Raw genomic sequence first — 19,673 nt, forward strand, 5'->3', positions numbered from 1 at the left:
CACAGGCCCCGGATCAGGCGCAGACACAGGCCGCCAGCCCAGGCGCAGACACAGGCCCCGGATCAGGCGCAGACACAGGCCCCGGATCAGGCGCAGACACAGGCCGCCAGCCCAGGCGCAGACACAGGCCCCGGATCAGGCGCAGACACAGGCCGCCAGCCCAGGCGCAGACACAGGCCCCGGATCAGGCGTAGACTGTCTGACTTATCCCTTCTCCACACACACACACACTCTCCTGACTCACACGCTCACACCTGCTCACCTAGAGGAGCTAGCTTGCTTTTGTTTTCAAGTGTGCCCTGTCTGTGTATGAGAGAGAAACAAGCACTGCTGTGAGTCACGTGTGTGTGTGTGTGTACAGTGGATGCTCCTCCTAGCGGTGGGCTAGCATGACAGTATAGACAAGCACTTTTACCCTGCAAAACATAGCTGATACACGTGATCTACCTGATCTCCCCAGAGTGGATGAATGCTGTCCGCACACCGCTAAACACTTTATTCTTGCTACTTATGTTTGACTTTTGCTTACATTTCATACAGGTGCATGTCAAAATGTTCTTAGCCTTTCCTGATGTTTTAGCTATGTATTTTATTTAACCTTTATTTAACTGGGAAAGTCCGTTAACAACAAATTCTTATTTACAATGACACCTACCAAAAGGCAAAAGGCCTCCTGCGGGGACGGGGGCTGGGATTCAAATAAAATATTTAATAAAAATATAGGACGAAACACATCACGACAAGAGAGACACTACATAAAGAGAGACCTAAGACGACAACATAGCACGGCAGCAACACATGAAAGCACAACATGGTAGCAGCACAACATGGTAGCAGCACAAAACATGGTACAAATATTATTGGGCGCAGACAACAGCTAGCTTTCATCACTTATGATATTACACTAATACAAGATCTTTCTTTTAAAAGTTGTTGTTTTTTGTAATAAGTATTTAGCCAGTATTGTGGAGCGGGACTCTACTAGAACTATTTATTTTGAGCACTGTTTGGGGAAGTGTTGAAAGCCTCATTTGAATTCAACTCCAACTTTTCGACTCAATAAAGTGCTTTTGAGAACCCCATGAAGGCAAATGTTACAGTCCTATCGATTAAGAGGGAGGGAGGTGTGTGTGCGTATGTGCTTGCACACGTTTGTGTGCTTGTTCATGTATGTAAGGTAGGTAGTGTTGCCGACGGCTGAGGGCTGCAGCACAACTGGCTCTCAGCACGCCACCGTGTATCGCTCCAGTGGAGTCCGTTTAAAAAAAAAAAACACCCAACTGTACTTTGATGTACCGTACAGACCAACGCTTCCTTCTGTCCTATGTCGACTAAGGATTTTTGGAAGTGTGTGCAGTGGGGGCGGGGGCTTAAATAGGTCTGGAATTGGTGACAGAGAGAGAAAAAATGTGCTGTCCGTGGAGCTAGGGGGGAAATGTGCTGTCCGTGGAGCTAGGGGGGAAATGTGCTGTCCGTGGAGCTAGGGGGTAAATGTGCTGTCCGTGGAGCTAGGGGGAAATGTGCTGTCCGTGGAGCTAGGGGGGAAATGTGCTGTCCGTGGAGCTAGGGGGAAATGTGCTGTCCGTGGAGCTAGGGGGGAAATGTGCTGTCCGTGGAGCTAGGGGGGAAATGTGCTGTCCGTGGAGCTAGGGGGAAAATGTGCTGTCCGTGAGCTGAGAGGAAAATGTGCTGTCCGTGGAGCTAGGAGGAAAATCTGCTTGTGCTGTCCGTGGAGCTGAGAGGAAAATATGCTGTCCGTGGAGCGAGGAGGAAAATGTGCTGTCCGTGGAGCTAGGAGGAAAATGTGCTGTCCGTGGAGCTGAGAGGAAAATGTGCTGTCCGTGGAGCTGAGAGGAAAATGTGCTGTCCGTGGAGCTGAGAGGAAAATGTGCTGTCCGTGGAGCTGAGAGGAAAATGTGCTGTCTGTGGAGCTGAGAGGAAATGTTGCGGTGTGACCACTAATTTCATGCAATTCTACGGATTTTGCCATGGCTGTTTCTCTGTTCTTATGCTCGTACATTATGAGAAAACCAATGGTTATGTCCCCGCATGCCCCTTCCAACCATGCCAAAAATATTCCTAAATGAAATGTTTTGTCTAGCTTTTATTTGGGTGATTTCTTGTTCTCAAATATGATATTATAATAAAGATATATACAGTGGGGCAAAAAAGTATTTAGTCAGCCACCAATTGTGCAAGTTCTCCCACTTAAAAAGATGAGAGAGGCCTGTACTTTTCATCATAGGTACACTTCAACTATGACAGAGAAAATGAGAAAACAAAATCCAGAAAATCACATTGTAGGATTTGTAATAAATTTATTTGCAAATTATGGTGGAAAATAAGTATTTGGTCACCTACAAACAAGATTTCTGGCTCTCACAGACCTGTAACTTCTTCTTTAAGAGGCTCCTCTGTCCTCCACTACTTACCTGTATTAATGGCACCTGTTTGAACTTGTTATCAGTATAAAAGACACCTGTCCACAACCTCAAACAGTCACACTCCAAACTCCACTATGGCCAAGACCAAAGATCTGCCAAAGGACACCAGAAACAAAATTGTAGACCTGCACCAGGCTGGGAAGCCTGAATCTGCAATAGGTAAGCAGCTTGGTTTGGCGAAATCAACTGTGGGAGCAATTATTAGGAAATGGAAGACATACAAGACCACTGATAATCTCCCTCGATCTGGGGCTCCACGCAAGATCTCACCCGTGGGGTCAAAATTATCACAAGAACGGTGAGCAAAAATCCCAGAACCACACGGTGGGGGGGACCTAGTGAATGACCTGCAGAGAGCTGGGATCAAAGTAACAAAGCCTACCATCAGTAACACTCTATGCCGCCAGGGACTCAAATCCTGCAGTGCAAAACGTGTCCCCCTGCTTAAGCCAGTACATGTCCAGGCCCGTCTGAAGTTTAATAGAGAGCATTTGGATGATCCAGAAGAAGATTGGGAGAATGTCATATGGTCAGATGAAACCAAAATAGAACATTTTGGTAAAATCTCAACTCGTCGTGTTTGGAGGACAAAGAATGCTGAGTTGCATCCAAAGGACACCATACCTACTTTGAAGCATGGGGGTGGAAACATCATGCTTTGGGGCTGTTTTTCTGCAAAGGGACCAGGACGACTGATCCGTGTAAAGGAAAGAATGAATGGGGCCATGTATCGTGAGATTTTGAGTGAAAACCTCCTTCCATCAGCAAGGGCATTGAAGATGAAACGTGGCTGGGTCTTTCAGCATGACAATGATCCCAAACACACCGCCCGGGCAACAAAGGAGTGGCTTCGTAAGAAGCATTTCAAGGTCCTGGAGTGGCCTAGCCAGTCCTGATCTCAACACCATAGAAAATCTTTGGAGAGAGTTGAAAGTCCGTGTTGCCCAGCATCAGCCCCAAAACATCACTGCTCTAGAGGAGATCTGCATGGAGGAATGGGCCAAAATACCAGCAACAGTGTGTGAAAACCTTGTGAAGACTTACAGAAAACTTTTGTCATTGCCAACAAATGGTATATAACAAAGTATTGAGAAACTTTTGTTATTGACCAAATACTTATTTTCCACCATAATTTGCAAATAAATTCATTAAAAATCCTACAATGTGATTTTCTGGATTTATTTTTCATTTTGTCTGTCATAGTTGAAGTGTACCTATGATGAAAATTACAGGCCTCATCTTTTTAAGTGGGAGAACTTGCACAATTGGTGGCTGACTAAATACTTTCTTGCCCCACTGTAGTTCAATTATCTTTTCTACATACTCTGTGTCTGAGTTTTTCCATTCCGAAAATGTATTTCCCAAAAAATAATGGTGGCAACAATTCAATGAATACAGGGGAAACACTTCGAATTTGTGCGTGTGCGGATGTGTGTACAGTACATTTGTGTTTGCTGTTTGTGTGTGTGCGGATGTGTGTACAGTACATGCGTGTTTGCTGTTTGTGTGTGTGCGGATGTGTGTATAGTACATGCGTGTTTGCTGTTTGTGTGTGTGTGCGGATGTGTGTACAGTACATGCGTGTTTGCTGTTTGTGTGTGCGGATGTGTGTACAGTACATGCATGTTTGCTGTTTGTGTGTGTGCAGGTGTATGTACAAGATGTGTGTGCTTGCGTGATTATATGTGTGTGTGTGTGTGTGTGTGTTTGTGTGTTTCATGCAGCCTCAGCCCCATTCTGTAAGAGGTAGAGTAAGTAGAGAGAGCAAGGTAGAGCGTGATGGAGAGGGAGAAAGAGACGGTGAGAGAAAAAGTAGGCCAGTGAGTAGAATAGCTAGTGACTGCAGTGTCAGGCCCACTGTACAGGGGAGAGGCTGACTGAACACCTGGGGAAGTGTGTGGTGTGGGTGGGGGCTGTGAAGACACACTCAGCTGCCCAGGTGGCTCCAGCTGTCAGGGCACTTTTCCTCTGCTTGCTGAGCAAAGGGGGTTGGGTGACATAACCTGTGCCTCAGTGTAGGCACTACTTTTTCATGCTCAATTGGCTCCTTTAGATAGAATTAGTTACGGTAAAAACTTCACCCATAGTACGTCATGTTCCTGTAAAATACTGTGTTTGAACTGAGAATGAATCCGTCATCCAGTGGGTTTTGACGTACCTGGCTCCTCACCCAAGACACACATTTACAATCACACACACACAGTCACCCCCACTCTCACACACCCTATGTGACCTCATTGCAAGTGCTGTGTGTGTGGTTAAGAAAACCGCAGTCTCTTGCTTCTCCTCAGCTCAGATTGGATGGGAGAGGTCTTAGATCATGGCGAGCTGGGCTCTTTGAGCCCATCTGTGTTTTTGTGTCCTATTGATTGAGAAGTCTCCGCACATAGCAGCTCTGGCGCTTTGACAGAGGGCCATACTCTCTCTGTCTCACACACATACGTACAAATACATTTAAACTCAGCTTTTCGCAATTTCTAACATTTAATCCTAGTAAAAATTCCCTGTCTTACGTCAGTTAGGATCACCACTTTTATTTTAAGAATGTGAAATTTCAGAATATTAGTAGAGAGAATTATATATTTAATCTTTCATCACATTTCCAGTGGGTCAGAAGTTTACATACACTCAATTAGTATTTGGTAGCGTTGCCTTTTAAATTCTTTAACTTGGGTCAAACGTTTCAGGTAGCCTTCCACAAGCTTCCCACAATACAGTGCCTTGCGAAAGTATTCGGCCCCCTTGAACTTTGCGACCTTTTGCCACATTTCAGGCTTGAAACATAAAGATATAAAATGTATTTTTTTTGTGAAGAATCAACAACAAGTGAGACACAATCATGAAGTGGGACGACATTTATTGGATATTTCAAACTTTTTTAACAAATCAAAAACTGAAAAATTGGGCGTGCAAAATTATTCAGCCCCCTTAAGTTAATACTTTATAGCGCCACCTTTTGCTGCGATGACAGCTGTAAGTCCATTGGGGTATGTCTCTATCAGTTTTGCACATCGAGAGGCTGAATTTTTTTCCCATTCCTCCTTGCAAAACAGCTCGAGCTCAGTGAGGTTGGATGGAGAGCATTTGTGAACAGCAGTTTTCAGTTCTTTCCACAGATTATCGATTGGATTCAGGTCTGGACTTTGACTTGGCCATTCTAACACCTGGATATGTTTATTTTTGAACCATTCCATTGTAGATTTTGATTTATGTTTTGGATCATTGTCTTGTTGGAAGACAAATCTCCGTCCCAGTCTCAGGTCTTTTGCAGACTCCATCAGGTTTTCTTCCAGAATGGTCCTGTATTTGGCTCCATCCATCTTCCCATCAATTTTAACCATCTTCCCTGTCCCTGCTGAAGAAAAGCAGGCCCAAACCATGATGCTGCCACCACCATGTTTGACAGTGGGGATGGTGTGTTCATTGTGATGAGCTGTGTTGCTTTTACGCCAAACATAACGTTTTGCATTGTTGCCAAAAAGTTCAATTTTGGTTTCATTTGACCAGAGCACCTTCTTCCACATGTTTGGTGTGTCTCCCAGATGGCTTGTGGCAAACTTTAAACGCCACTTTTTATGGATATCTTTAAGAAATGGCTTTATTTTTGCCACTCTTCCATAAAGGCCAGATTTGTGCAATATACGACTGATTGTTGTCCTATGGACAGAGTCTCCCACCTCAGCTGTAGATCTCTGCAGTTCATCCAGAGTGATCATGGGCCTCTTGGCTGCATCTCTGATCAGTCTTCTCCTTGTATGAGCTGAAAGTTTAGAGGGACGGCCAGGTCTTGGTAGATTTGCAGTGGTCTGATACTCCTTCCATTTCAATATTATCGCTTGCACAGTGCTCCTTGGGATGTTTAAAGCTTGGGAAATCTTTTTGTATCCAAATCCGGCTTTAAACTTCTTCACAACAGTATCTCGGACCTGCCTGGTGTGTTCCTTGTTCTTCATGATGCTCTCTGCGCTTTTAACGGACCTCTGAGACTATCACAGTGCAGGTGCATTTATACGGAGACTTGATTACACACAGGTGGATTGTATTTATCATCATTAGTCATTTAGGTCAACATTAGATCATTCAGAGATCCTCAGTGAACTTCTGGAGAGAGTTTGCTGCACTGAAAGTAAAGGGGCTGAATAATTTTGCATGCCCAATTTTTCAGTTTTTGATTTGTTAAAAAAGTTTGAAATATCCAATAAATGTCGTTCCACTTCGTGATTGTGTCCCACTTGTTGTTGATTCTTCACAAAAAAATACAGTTTTATATCTTTATGTTTGAAGCCTGAAATGTGGCAAAAGGTCGCAAAGTTCAAGGGGGCCGAATACTTTCGCAAGGCACTGTAAGTTGGGTGAATTTTGGCCCATTCCTCCTGACAGAGCTGATGTAACTGAGTCAGGTTTGTAGGCCTCCTTGCTCGCACACGCTTTTTCACTTCTGCCCACAAATGTTCTATAGGATTGAGGTCAGGGCTTTGTGATGGCCACTCCAATACCTTGACTTTGTTGTCCTTAAGCCATTTTGCCACAGCTTTGGAAGTATGTTATTGTCCATCTGATGTCTTGAGATGTTGCTTCAATATATCCACATAATTGTCCATCCTCATGATGCCATCTATTTTGTGAAGTGCACCAGTCTCTCCTGCAGTAAAGCACCACCACAACATGTTTCTGCCAACCCCATGCTTCACAGTTGGGATGATGTTTTTTGGCTTGCAAGACTCCCCCTTTTTCCTCCAAACATAAAGATGGTCATTATGGCCAAATAGTTCTATTATTGTTTCATCAGACCAGAGGACATTTCTCCAAAAAGTATGATCGTTGTCCCCATGTGCAGTTGCAAACCGTAGTCTGACTTTTTTTTATGGCGGTTTTGGAGCAGTGGCTTCTTCCTTGCTGAGCGGCCTTTCAGGTTATGTCGATATTGGACTCGTTTTATTGTGGATATAAATACTTTTGTACCTGTTTCCTCCAGTATCTTCACATGGTCCTTTGCTGTTGTTCTGGGATTGATTTGCACTTTTCGCACCAAAGTACGTTAATCTCTAGGAGACAGAACGCTTCTCCTTCCTGAGCGGTATGACGGCTGAGTGGTCCCATGGTGTTTATACTTGCATACTATTGTTTGTACAGATGGACGTGGTACCTTCAGGCGTTTGGAAATTGCTCCCAAGGATGAACCAGACTTGTGGAGGTCTTGGCTGATTTCTTTCGATTTTCCCATGATGTCAAGCAAAGAGGCACTGAGTTTGAAGGTAGTCCTTGAAATACAGTGGGGCAAAAATGTATTTAGTCAGCCACCAATTGTGCAAGTTCTCCCACTTAAAAAGATGAGAGGCCTGTAATATTCATCATAGATACACTTCAACTATGACAGACAAAATTAGAAAAATCAATCCAGAAAATCACATTGTAGGATTTTTAATGAATTTATTTGCAAATTATGGTGGAAAATAAGTATTTGGTTACCTACAAACAAGCAAGATTTCTGGCTCTCACAGACCTGTAACTTCTTCTTTAAGAGGCTCCTCTGTCCTCCACTCGTTACCTGTATAAATGGCACCTGTTTGAACGTGTTATCAGTATAAAAGACACCTGTCCGTAACCTCAAACAGTCACACTCCAAACTCCACTATGGCCAAGACCAAAGATCTGTGAAAGGACACCAGAAACAAAATTGTAGACCTGCACCAGGCTGGGAAGACTGAATCTGCAATAGGTAAGCAGCTTGGTTTGAAGAAATCAACTGTGGGAGCAATTATTAGGAAATGGAAGACATACAAGACCACTGATAATCTTCCTCGATCTGGGGCTCCACGCAAGATCTCACCCCGTGGGGTCAAAATGATCACAAGAACGGTGAGCAAAAATCCCAGAACCACACGGGGGGACCTAGTGAATGACCTGCAGAGAGCTGGGACCAAAGTAACAAAGCCCCAAAACATCACTGCTCTAGCGGAGATCTGCATGGAGGAATGGGCCAAAATTCCAGCAGCAGTGTGTGAAAACCTTGTGAAGACTTACAGAAAAAGTTTGACCTCTGTCATTGCCAACAAATGGTATATAACAAAAGTATTGACAAACTTTTGTTATTGAACAAATACTTATTTTCCACCATAATTTGCAAATAAATTAATAAAAAATGTGATTTTCTGGATTTTTTTCTTCATTTTGTTTGTCATAGTTGAAGTGTACCTATGATGAAAATTACAGGCCTCTCATCTTTTTAAGTGGGAGAACTTGCACAATTGGTGGCTGACTAAATATTTTTTTGCCCCACTGTACATCCACATGTACACCTCCAATTGACTCAAATGATGTCAATTAGCCTATCAGAAGCTTCTAAAGCCATGACATAATTATCTGGAATTTTCTAAGCTGTTAAAAGGCACAGTCAACTTAGTGTATGTAAACTTTTGACCCACTGGAATTGTGATACAGTGAATTATAAGTGAAATAATCTGTCTGAAAACAATTGTTGGAAAAATTACTTGTCATGCACAAAGTAGATGTCCCAATCAACTTGCCAGTTTGTTAACAAGAAATTTGTGGAGTGGTTGAAAAGAGTTTTAATGACTCAAACCTAAGTGTATGTAAACTTCCGACTTCAACTGTACATACAGTGCCTTCACATTTTGTTGTGTTAAAGCCTACATTTAAAATGGATTACATTGAGTTTTTTTTGTCACTGGCTAACACACAATACCTCACAATGTAAAAGTGGAATTATGTTTTTTGAAATGTTTAAAAATAAATAAGAAATTAAAGCTGAATGTCTTGAGTCAATAAGTATTCAATCCATTTGTTATGACAAGCCTAAATAAGTTTAGGAGTAAACATTTCACAAAATAAGTTGCAAGGACTGTGTGCAATAATGGTGTTTAACAGGATTTTTGAATGACTGCATCTCTGTACCCTACACATACAATTGTCTGTAAGGTCCCTTACTCGAGAAGTGCATTTCAAAAACAGATTCGACCACAAAGACCAGTGAGGTTTTCCGATGCATCGCAAAATAGGGAACCTATTGGTAGGATAGGTTAAAAAACAATATTTAAAAAAGCAGACAATGAATATCCCTTTGACCATGGTGGTTATTAATTACACATTGGATGGTGTTCCATACACCCAGTCACTACAAAGATACAGTCGTCCTTCCTAACTCATTTGCCAGAGAGTGATTTCAACATGAGTCCAATGGTGAAAACTGATAGGCGAAAACTGAGGATGGATCAACAACATTAGTTATTCAACATTACTTAATTGACAGAGTGAAAAGAAGGAACCTGTACAGAATCAAATATTCTGAAACACTAATCCTTTTTCCAACAAGGCACTAAAGTAATACTAAATTAAATAAATTCACTTTTTGTCCTGAATTCAACGTATTATGTTTGGGTAAATCTAATGCGACACATTACCGAGTACCACTCTCCATATTTTCAAGCATAGTGGTGGCTGCTTCATGTTATAGGTATGCTTGTAATTGTTAAGGACTGGTGAGTTTTTCAGGATAAATAAGAAACGAAATGGCGCTAAGCACAGGAAAAATCCTAAAGGGTAACCTGGTTCAGTCTGCTTTCCACCAGACACTGGGAAATGAATTCAAATCAAATTTATTCATTACATCGGCTGATATCTCAGTGCTGTACAGAAACCCAGCCTAAAACCCCAAACAGCAAGCAGTTCAGGTGTAGAAGCACAGTGACTAGGAAAAACTCCCTAGAGAGGAACCAGGCTATGAGGGGTGGCCAGCCTTCTTCTGGCTGTGCCGGGTGGAGATAACAGAACATGGCCAGGATATATTCAAATGTTCATAGATGACCAGCAGGGTCAAATAATCATAATCACAGTGGTTGTCAAGGGTGCAGCACATCAGGAGTAATTGTCAGCTGGCTTTTCATAGCCGATAATTCAGAGTATCTCTACCGCTCCTGCTGTCTCTAGAACGTTGAAAACAGCAGGTCTGGGACAGGTAGCACGTCCGGTGAACAGGTCAGGGTTCCATAGCAGTAGGCAGAACAGTTGAAACTGGAGCAGCAGCACAGGCAGGTGGACTGGGGACAGCAAGGAGTCATCAGGCAAGGTGGTCCTGAGGCATGGTCCTAGGGCTCAGGTCCTCAGAGAGAGAGAGAGAGAGAGAGAGAATACTTAAATTCACACAGGACACCGGATAAGACAGGAGAAATACTCTAGATATAACAGACTGACCCTAGCCCCCCAACACATAAACTACTGCAGCATAAATACTGGTGGTTGAGACAGGAGTGGTCGGGAGACACTGTGGCCCGTCTGACACTACCCCCGGACAGGGCCAAACAGGCAGGATATAACCCCACCCACTTTGCCAACGCACAGCCCCCACACCACTAGTGGGATATCTTCAACCACCAACTTACCATCCTGAGACAAGGCCGAGTATAGCCCACAATGATCTCCACCACGGCACAACCCAAGGGGGCGCCAACCCAGACAGGAAGATCACGTCAGTGACTCAACCCACTCAAGTGACACACCCCTCCTAGGGGCGGCATGGAAGAGCACCAGTAAGCCAGTGACTCAGCCTCTGTAATAGGGTTCGAGGCAGAGAATCCCAGTGGAGAGGGGGGAACCGGCCAGGCAGAGAGAGCAAGGGCGTTTCGTTGCTCCAGTGCCTTTCCGTTCACCTTCACACTCCTGGGCCAGACTACACTCAATCATAGGACCTACTGAAGAGATGAGTCTTCAATAAAGACTTAAAAGTTGAGAACGAGTCTGCGACTCTCACATGAGTAGAAATGGAGCTCTGTAGGAGAAAGCCCAGCCTCCAGCTGTTTGCTTCGAAATTCTAAGGACAGTTAGGAGGCCTGTGTCTTGTGACCGTAGCGTACGTGGTACGTAGGTATGTACGGCAGGACCAAATCGGAAAGATAGGTAGGAGCAAGCCCATGTAATGCTTTGTAGGTTAGCAGTAAACCTTGAAATCAGCCCTTGCCTTAACAGGAAGCCAGTGTAGAGTGGCTAGCACTAGAGTAATATGATCAAATTTTTTGGTTCTAGTCAAGATTCTAGCAGCCGTGTTTAGCACTAACTGAAGTTTATTTAGTGCTTTTTCTGGGTAGCCGGAAAGTAGAGCATTGCTGTAGTATAACCTAGAAGTAACAAAAGCATCGATTAATTTTTCTGCATCATTTTTGGACACAACGTTTCTGATTTTTGCAATGTTACGTAGATGAGAAAAGGCTGTCCTTGAAACAGTCTTGATATGTTCGTCAAAAGAGAGATCAGGGTCCAGAGTAACGCCGAGGTCCTTCACAGTTTTATTTGAGGCGACTGTACAACTATCAAGATTAATTGTCAGATTCAACAGAAGATCTCTTTGTTTCTTGGGATCTCTGTTTTGTCCGAGTTTAATAGTAGAACATTTGCAGCCGCCAACTTCTTTATGTCTGAAACACAGGCAATCTCTCCAAAAGAATGTGGTGATCGATGGTATCAAAAGCAGCACTAAGGTCTAGGAGCAGAAGGACGGATGTAGAGCCTCGGTCTGACGCCATTAAAATGTCATTTACCACCTTCACAAGTGCAGTCTCAGTGCTATGATGGGGTCTAAAACGAGACTGAAGCGTTTCGTATACATTTTTTGTCTTCAGGAAGGCAGTGAGTTGCTGCCCAACAGCTTTTTCTAAAATATTTGAGAGGAATGGGATATTCGATATAGGCCGATGTTAGTTTTTTATATTTTCTGGGTCAAGGTTTGGCTTTTTCAAGAGAGGCTTTATTACTGCCACTTTTAGTGAGTTTGGTTCACATCCGGTGAAAAGAGCCGTTTATTATGTTCAACATAGGAGCGCCAAGCACACAATTCACCTTTCAACAGGACAATAACCTAACAAACTAGGCCAAATCTACACTGAAGTTGCTTACAAAGAAGACAGTGAATGTTCCTGAGTGGCCGAGTTATAGTTTTGACTTAAATCTACTTGAAAAGCTATGGTAAGACCTGAAAATGGTTGTCTAGCAATTATCAACCAATTTGACAGAGCTTGAAGAATTTCGAAAAGAATAATGGGCGACTGTTGCACAATTGACAGTAGGTGTGAAAAGCTCTTAGAGACTTACCAAACAACGACTCACAGCTGTAATTGCTGCCAAAAGTGTTTCTACAAAGTATTGACTCAGGGGTGTAAATACTTATGTAAATAAGATATTTCAGTGTTTCATTTTCAATACATTTACTAAAATGTTTTTAAAAATAATTTAGAAAACCCACATGTTTTCACTTTATCATTATGGGGTTTTGTGTGTAGATGAGTGAGCATTTTATCCACTTTGAATTGTGTAGCACAACAAAATGTGAGGGTATGAATACTTTTTGAGGACACAGTATATGCAGACTCACACACACTTGAGCCGTTCCATAGAGGGCTTATAGTACTCTCTATCACACTCCCCCCCTTTTCTGTGTGTGTCTTACGCACACACTCGCTCTCAAGCTGTTCTATGGAGAGCCCATTCTCTCCCACACCCACTCCTGCCCAGTCTCCATCTTTAGCGGAGCAGACAGACGGGGTGTGTGTGTGTGTGTGTGTGTGTCCACAGAGCCCAGAGCTAGTTGAGCTGGTACAGGCAGGGCCTCAGTCTCACCAGAGCTGTGCACATTAATAACATCAGCCTAGCACCATGACAGGCCCACAGAGAGAGAGGAGGGAGGAGTGGAGCGTAGGGGAGGGGGGAGAGAGAGGAGGGAGGAGTGGAGCGTAGGGGAGGGGGGAGTGAGAGGCGAGAGAGAGAGGAGGGAGGAGTGGAGCGTAGGGGAGTGAGAGGTGAGAGAGAGCGGAGGGAGGAGTGGAGCGTAGGGGAGTGAGAGGTGAGAGAGAGCGGAGGGAGGAGTGGAGCGTAGGGGAGGGGGGAGTGAGAGGCGAGAGAGAGAGAGAGTAGGGAGGAGTGGAGCGTAGGGGAGGGGGGGGTGAGAGGAGAGAGAGAGGGAAGGGAGGTGAGACAGGGAGAGAACAACAGAAGAGGATAGATGAGAGGAGGAGAGAAGGAAGAGGAAGAAGGAGATGATAGGAGGAGAGAGATGGAGGTGGTATATTAGAGCGTATCTGTTCGGAGAAGAGGGGGCTGTGTGTACAGTATGTGTATGTACACGAGTGATGGGAGGAAAAATCCATACAGTTACATATCGGGATATTATTTTTGATATATTGTATCGTTTTGACATTGAAATATTATTTTTGCGCTAGATGGCTGTACCGGCAGCAAAACTCTATTTTTCACTTGTTCTCCATCTTCTTTTTAGATAGGGCGCTGGTTTTGTTTTCAGCACTTTTCTTTCCATTACTGATCAAAACTTACTGATCAAAATTCTCATGGATCGCTCTCTTGTCCCTCTGCAGCAGACATATGGTCGGATTGCTATAAAATCACAATACATATGAAATCATGAGATTCGCAATACATATCGTATCGGCACCTAAGTATCATGATAATATTGTACCTTGAGGCCCGGTCCATGTAATTTGTGAGAGAGTCTGTTTCTGCGTATCTGGGGGTTTATGGAAGTTGAGCTCGGGATGCATGTCGACAGGCGCTCCAATGAGAAGCCACAAACCCTGATAGCAGTCAGCCCAATTTCCTCAACCGATAAACGTCAGGTTTGTTCACGCCTATCCCCCCAACCCTTCACACGCGGGTTGTGTGTGTGTGTCCCATCCAGATACCCGTGCAGTGCTGTGACATGGTCTCGGGCGTGCTGGCAGTTGCCTTTGACAACGGTGGTCGTTTCTGCTCGGCCAGAGCCCCTTCGCTCCCTGGCGCCCTGATGTGTTTTGATTTGGGCCTTTTCTCTCTCGCTCAATTCTGTCTCTCCTATCTCTGCTTTGCTTACTCTTTCTCTCGGTCTCGCTCTCTCTCTCCTCTCTTTCTTACTGCTTACTGCTCTCTGTCTGTCTCTCACTCGCTTTATGATATGCCACAGCCCATGTCCCTACACTCATCACCATCACACCCAGAATGGCTTGCTGTCAGATGAGATATCCTCCTCTCCTTCTGCTTCTGCAGAACAGGGACTGGCTAATGAACACCACACACACTTTTCCTCTAAGTTATTACATTAGGACTGGCGAGCCATCCCAAAAGAGCCTATTTATAGTGTTCTACAATGCTACGAAGGACTGCACAGGCGGACCTTGACAATATTGTTGCAAACCCCCGCGGTGACGCTGTAAGCAGAGCACCGGGGCTGGAGCAGTATAAACACAGCACTGGATTGATAGAGAGATTCAGCAGCAGAGCATGACAGGCCTGGCAGCAGAACACATTCTGTGGTGTGTGTTTGGTTTTACTATCCTTGTGGGGACCAGAAGTCTTCACAAGGTTAGTAAAACAAGGAACATTCGGACAAGATGGGACATTTTGCCGGTCCCCACAAAGAAAAAGGCTATTTTGGGTTTAGTGGTTAGGTTTAGGGTTAGGGTTACAATTAGGGTTAGGGGTTAAGGTTAGGTTTAGGGGTTAGGGATAATAGGATTTTGAATGTGAATCACTTGTTTGGTCCCCACAAGGATAGTAAAGTGTGTGTGTGTTGTAGCGCTAGCCGGACAGAACTGGAGCGTTTCAATCCAGATGATAGCGAGAGCGCTATTTTGGGCGAGCACATCAACGGGGCAACAATACTTTATCAGCACTATGCTATTTCTTCCCTCTGAAGACATGTTAACGTCTTTTTGTCTATGTCGGGAAGAATGGGGTCATATGGAGCGTTTGTATGACATATCCTGTCCCATTCATGTCGCTGGACTTTGTAACCTGGCACATAGGAAAATGATGGTTCAGGGTGTTTTGACCAAAATGTTGCTTTACTAAATGTTACTTCCTGCATTGGTTGTGCTAGCTGTGTGGATGAGTGTTAAGGCTCCAGCAGTATCATTGTCTCCTGGGTCTGTGTGGTTGTTGTGGGTGGAAACTGTATTAAAAGCAGAGAGCAATATTGTGACGAGCAGCCCGGCCACAGCAGTGTGAAGAATGGCCGCGTTATCATGGCCTTCTATTCTCCTCCTCTCCTCCTACACACACATACACACACACACACACATTACACACAAAGAGCGAGAAGAACCAAGCCCCGGGGGCCATTTTGCCTCTCCAGTCGCAGAAAGGTTAAGCAACTCCACCAGAAGAGAGAGAGGAGTGAGTGAGTGAGCGAAGAAAAAAAGAGAAGGGAGGAAAGCAAACATCTCCAAGCCGACATAGACTGTGCTGAAAGAGAGAGGGAGGAAAATGAAAATCTAATGGGCTAAATCTGTGAAATGTCGTGCTGGCCCAGGGGGATTGGGCTGGGAGAAAGGGGGCACAGGATATGAAGAGATGGAGGGGGAGAGGGATAGTGGTGAAGAGGACAGGATTACCAGAGGCATATCGTAGTGTTCCGGACTCGTCCGTCCACAGAGCCTGGCCGGAGGGGTTAACAGCTCATTTCTGACAGGCGTTGGCCATGGAAAGGTCAGAGGGGCAGAGAAGAGAGGGCCCCGTCTCCTAGTTCAGTCCAGAAAACACACATATACCTCCAGCACCGCTACAGGCATCATCTGCACAACTTTGGTTCACTCTAGTTTAAGTCAGCTGAGGTGGTGACATTTTAATATCAGCTATCCGGGTTCAAAATGCATCCAGGGTGAGCTCAACGGATTGAACCATATTCAGCACATTTGCATTGTTATGATTAAGCTTTTTGAATGAGTTGTAGAGTAATTGTGGAGCCCCCAACACCTTGACTTCCCAAAGTCGCTGGGAGCCTTGTTCATAACTTCATGACATTTGAGTTCCATATTCAACACTTGAGAGCTGTGAATTTAAACTTGAATCCAAACCCCTGAACTTGAACCTGTGGCCATTAGCTAATGTATTTTGAAGAGAGAAAGCTACCACTCTCTACTACTCAACCCTCCCGTCTGGGAGCCCCACCAGACGCCAAGACAGGAAACCCTTCAGGAAAGGGGATATTGGAGGTTTTCAGGTGTGTCACGCTGCTCACACTCCGTCCTTAAGGACTTCATTAATCAGCGTGTTTTCACAGCAGACCCCATCTTAAGGCGCAGAGGGCAAACACCTTGGAGTGGATTCAAGAGGCCCAGGCCTCACCCGGTACTCTGTAGTTTGGGGTCAGGGCCAATACCGTGTGAATACGGTTCACTGTGGCTCACTGTACATAGGGAAGGGAGATGTTTGTTCTCTCTCTCACTGTGGTCTTACTAAGGTTTTACCGCGATCAGGTAGTGGACTACTGTGTGGGGATGTTGTGGGTTCCCAGACCTCGGCACGGTTGCAGCCAAGGCAAGTTCCATACAAGGTGCTGCCTGTCTGCTCTACATCCCTAAGTCTCAGCCTTAGATTCCTGATTATCAGGGATTCCTGATTTTCCGACATACTCATTTGCGTTCTTCGGTTAGGGGGATTGTGCAACGGTGCCATGATCACAGATCACACGCTGGTAATGCATATAATGTTTCCCTCTAAACCTAATCACTGATCCTCCACTCTGCATTACTGCAGCATTTCCTTTCCCTAATTCTCAAATCCAGGCAAATCCAAAGGTATTTAATAATACTTTGCATCTGTACCTTGATTGAACTATCAAATTCCAAAGCTATTTGGGTTGCATTAGTATCAAGAGCAGCACACACTGTTTATACCTGGCTATCTAGTTAATATCTCAATACCGACTGGTTGGGAAAGCTTTTCCCTTGTATTTCTCTCCAGCAGCTTTTCCAATTGGATTGTGTTGTTCAAATGCAGGATGCTTTGAACAGTGGAGGACAGGTAATGTTATATGATTTGAACTGCAGCCAGGGGGTTGTATTGGCCCGTGTGTGTCGTTTCCATCCACAACACTATTTGTTTATTGCCCTATCTCAATCAGCAGTATCGGTATGGCATTGCAATGTTTTATAGAAGCAGTTGATCTCCAGTGTACTATTAACAACAATGCATCTCAATGATAATCCCCGCTCATTACAAATATGCCGTGCACTTAAAATGTGACGCGAAACCCAATTTACATCATTAAAAGCATTTAAACGTTATTATCTGTAATTAGATGTTGCCATTAAATTAAGCATGGCAACATTTGGCTCCACTCGGCGTGCCAGCGGTGCTAAAGCCTGAGCCTGCCTAAATGTAGGGGGCCCACTGAGAGGAGACTGTTATCTGGAGCCCTGCAATTCTGACTGGCTGGGGTAATTACTGGGTAATTAAAAAACAAGGGTGGAAGCACCACCGTCGTCCCAACAAACACTCTCACACACTTGCAGTTGGCTGACAAGTGTTTCTATTGGCTGGAGTGAATTTAACACCTGTTCCCCTATTGCCGAAAAGTGAATATCAATGTCAAATTCAAACGTGCACATTCAATTCGGACTCTAGTAAATCTATTGAGTCACTATGAACACTAGTCCAGTGGCTGGCGGAGGAGCACAAAGTGGGGGATAATACTAACCCTTGGAGCGTCCCTTTAACCCTGGGGTTAAGCATGGAGAGATGTGAATAAACACCGAAGCCGAAAGCCATTTGTGAGCTTGAGCCCGGCGCTAAACATAATGGAAAAATATGATATGAGATCAGTGTGTATTAAGACGATATTAGTGTAATCCCTCTGTTTTACGGCAGGGCTTGTCCGCGTGGCTCAGGAAGGGACCCAGCGGCAGGGTGGGAGACTGCAGGATTAGGGTGTAATTGAGAGGGGCTTAATGGGACAGGCCAGGGGGAAAGGCAACAAGCAGCAAGCCAACTCTGGAGGACGGCGCGCTCTCTCTCTCACACTCTCACACACACACACACACACACACACACACACACACACAGTAGGAACATATTGCACAGTAAGAATCCAGTCATGGATGTAAATATACATTGTATACATGTGTACACAATTGTGTGGAAATGCACCTACAGAACGTTACAGGGCATGCAAACACTCAGTCCCACTCGTGAGCACTTCTCTTGTTGCTTGTGTGCCAAGCCTATTGTTGTTTGCCTCCTTGTTGATTGCGTGCCTCTTCTTCCTGCAGGGCCAATGAGATTGAGGTGGTGATGTCAGACCTGGAGAGAGCCAATCAGGTGAGTCCCTGGCTGTTTTTAACACCTCTTCACAACCATCCTATCAAAGGATTCAAACAGACATACTACTCTTACACCCTTTGGCCTTAGTTTCAATGTATCTGAATAAGCGGCTTGATACAGGAGTTGCTCTGTTTCAAATGCATTCCACATGTTGTTCCACAAAGTATGTAACATACTGAAGTATGAGAAATATCATATGAGAAAGGAAATATATCTAAGTGAAACTAGCCTCTTGAATAACAATGAAGGCACACAAAGACTGCACTATTAGAGGCTCTGCAGTGTGACTAATCTGGCGTTGCCTCTATCTTTGGCCTCCTTTAATGTATTTCTCCATGTTTTTCGCCCAGACACATCACGGTGGTGATTAGCCATTATTTACACTGAGACGACCCTTTGATATCAGCCAAGAAGTCAAGGCAAAATAATGCGCGGCAGTGTAATTACTCTATATGGGCTTTGGGTCTGCAGTTGAAAACTATCGCCGTAGCCGTTACCATGTGATCTTGTTTATATCAGATTAGTTAGAATGTGAACGCGTTCCGTTTGTGTGTGTCATCCAAGCAGGTTGGCATGGAGTTAATGTTGACTGCTGGAGACCAGGGACTGATTCACAAGACTGCAATTATTTCCTTAACTATAGACTTATGAAGACAGTTAAGCAAAGTTGCTATTCCTCAAAAAGGTTATTGGAAATGTTCTTGCATTATTTCTTATGTTTCCAATTAAGTACAAAGTTCAGAAGAAATTAGATTCTTGAAAATGAAGTTAATGGATTTCTTCTTGGAAATGTTCTTAATTCCAAGATGGCTAAACCCTCATCTTCAACTCAGGGCAATGAGAGACTAAGATAATAAAAGCAATTGAACATGTTTCATTCACTCACACACTTCATCTGAAAGTTTCAGAATTGATTATTTTAAACCCAAAACATTTTTTAGAGCAGTATAATATCAGTAAGAAATATGCTAACATGATTGCTAGCTAGATAGCAAGCTAGATTGGTTGCCTAGCAAAATGATCTTAAGAAGATAGTTAAGAATTTTGTAAGAAAATATTTGAGAAGTTTGTAAGAAAAACAATCTTAAAACATTTTTGAGGAGTTGTACTTACGAACTATCTTTTTAAGAA

At 44.1% G+C, this 19,673-nt stretch overlaps 1 protein-coding gene across 5 annotated transcripts in view; it reads left to right on the top strand.

Moving 5' to 3' along the window:
* The window catches only part of LOC135548655 (homeobox protein cut-like 1), a 250,386-nt gene that overhangs the window by 178,992 nt on the left and 51,721 nt on the right, over positions 1 to 19,673 (top strand). For all 5 annotated transcript variants that reach the window (XM_064978472.1, XM_064978476.1, XM_064978475.1 and 2 more), the window contains exon 9: positions 18,491 to 18,539. In XM_064978472.1, coding sequence (XP_064834544.1) covers positions 18,491 to 18,539 — 49 coding nt within the window. The remainder of the gene's footprint in view (positions 1 to 18,490; positions 18,540 to 19,673) is intronic.

The sequence above is a fragment of the Oncorhynchus masou genome, chromosome 11, assembly GCF_036934945.1.
Source record: "Oncorhynchus masou masou isolate Uvic2021 chromosome 11, UVic_Omas_1.1, whole genome shotgun sequence".
Classification (NCBI taxonomy): Eukaryota; Metazoa; Chordata; class Actinopteri; order Salmoniformes; family Salmonidae; genus Oncorhynchus; species Oncorhynchus masou.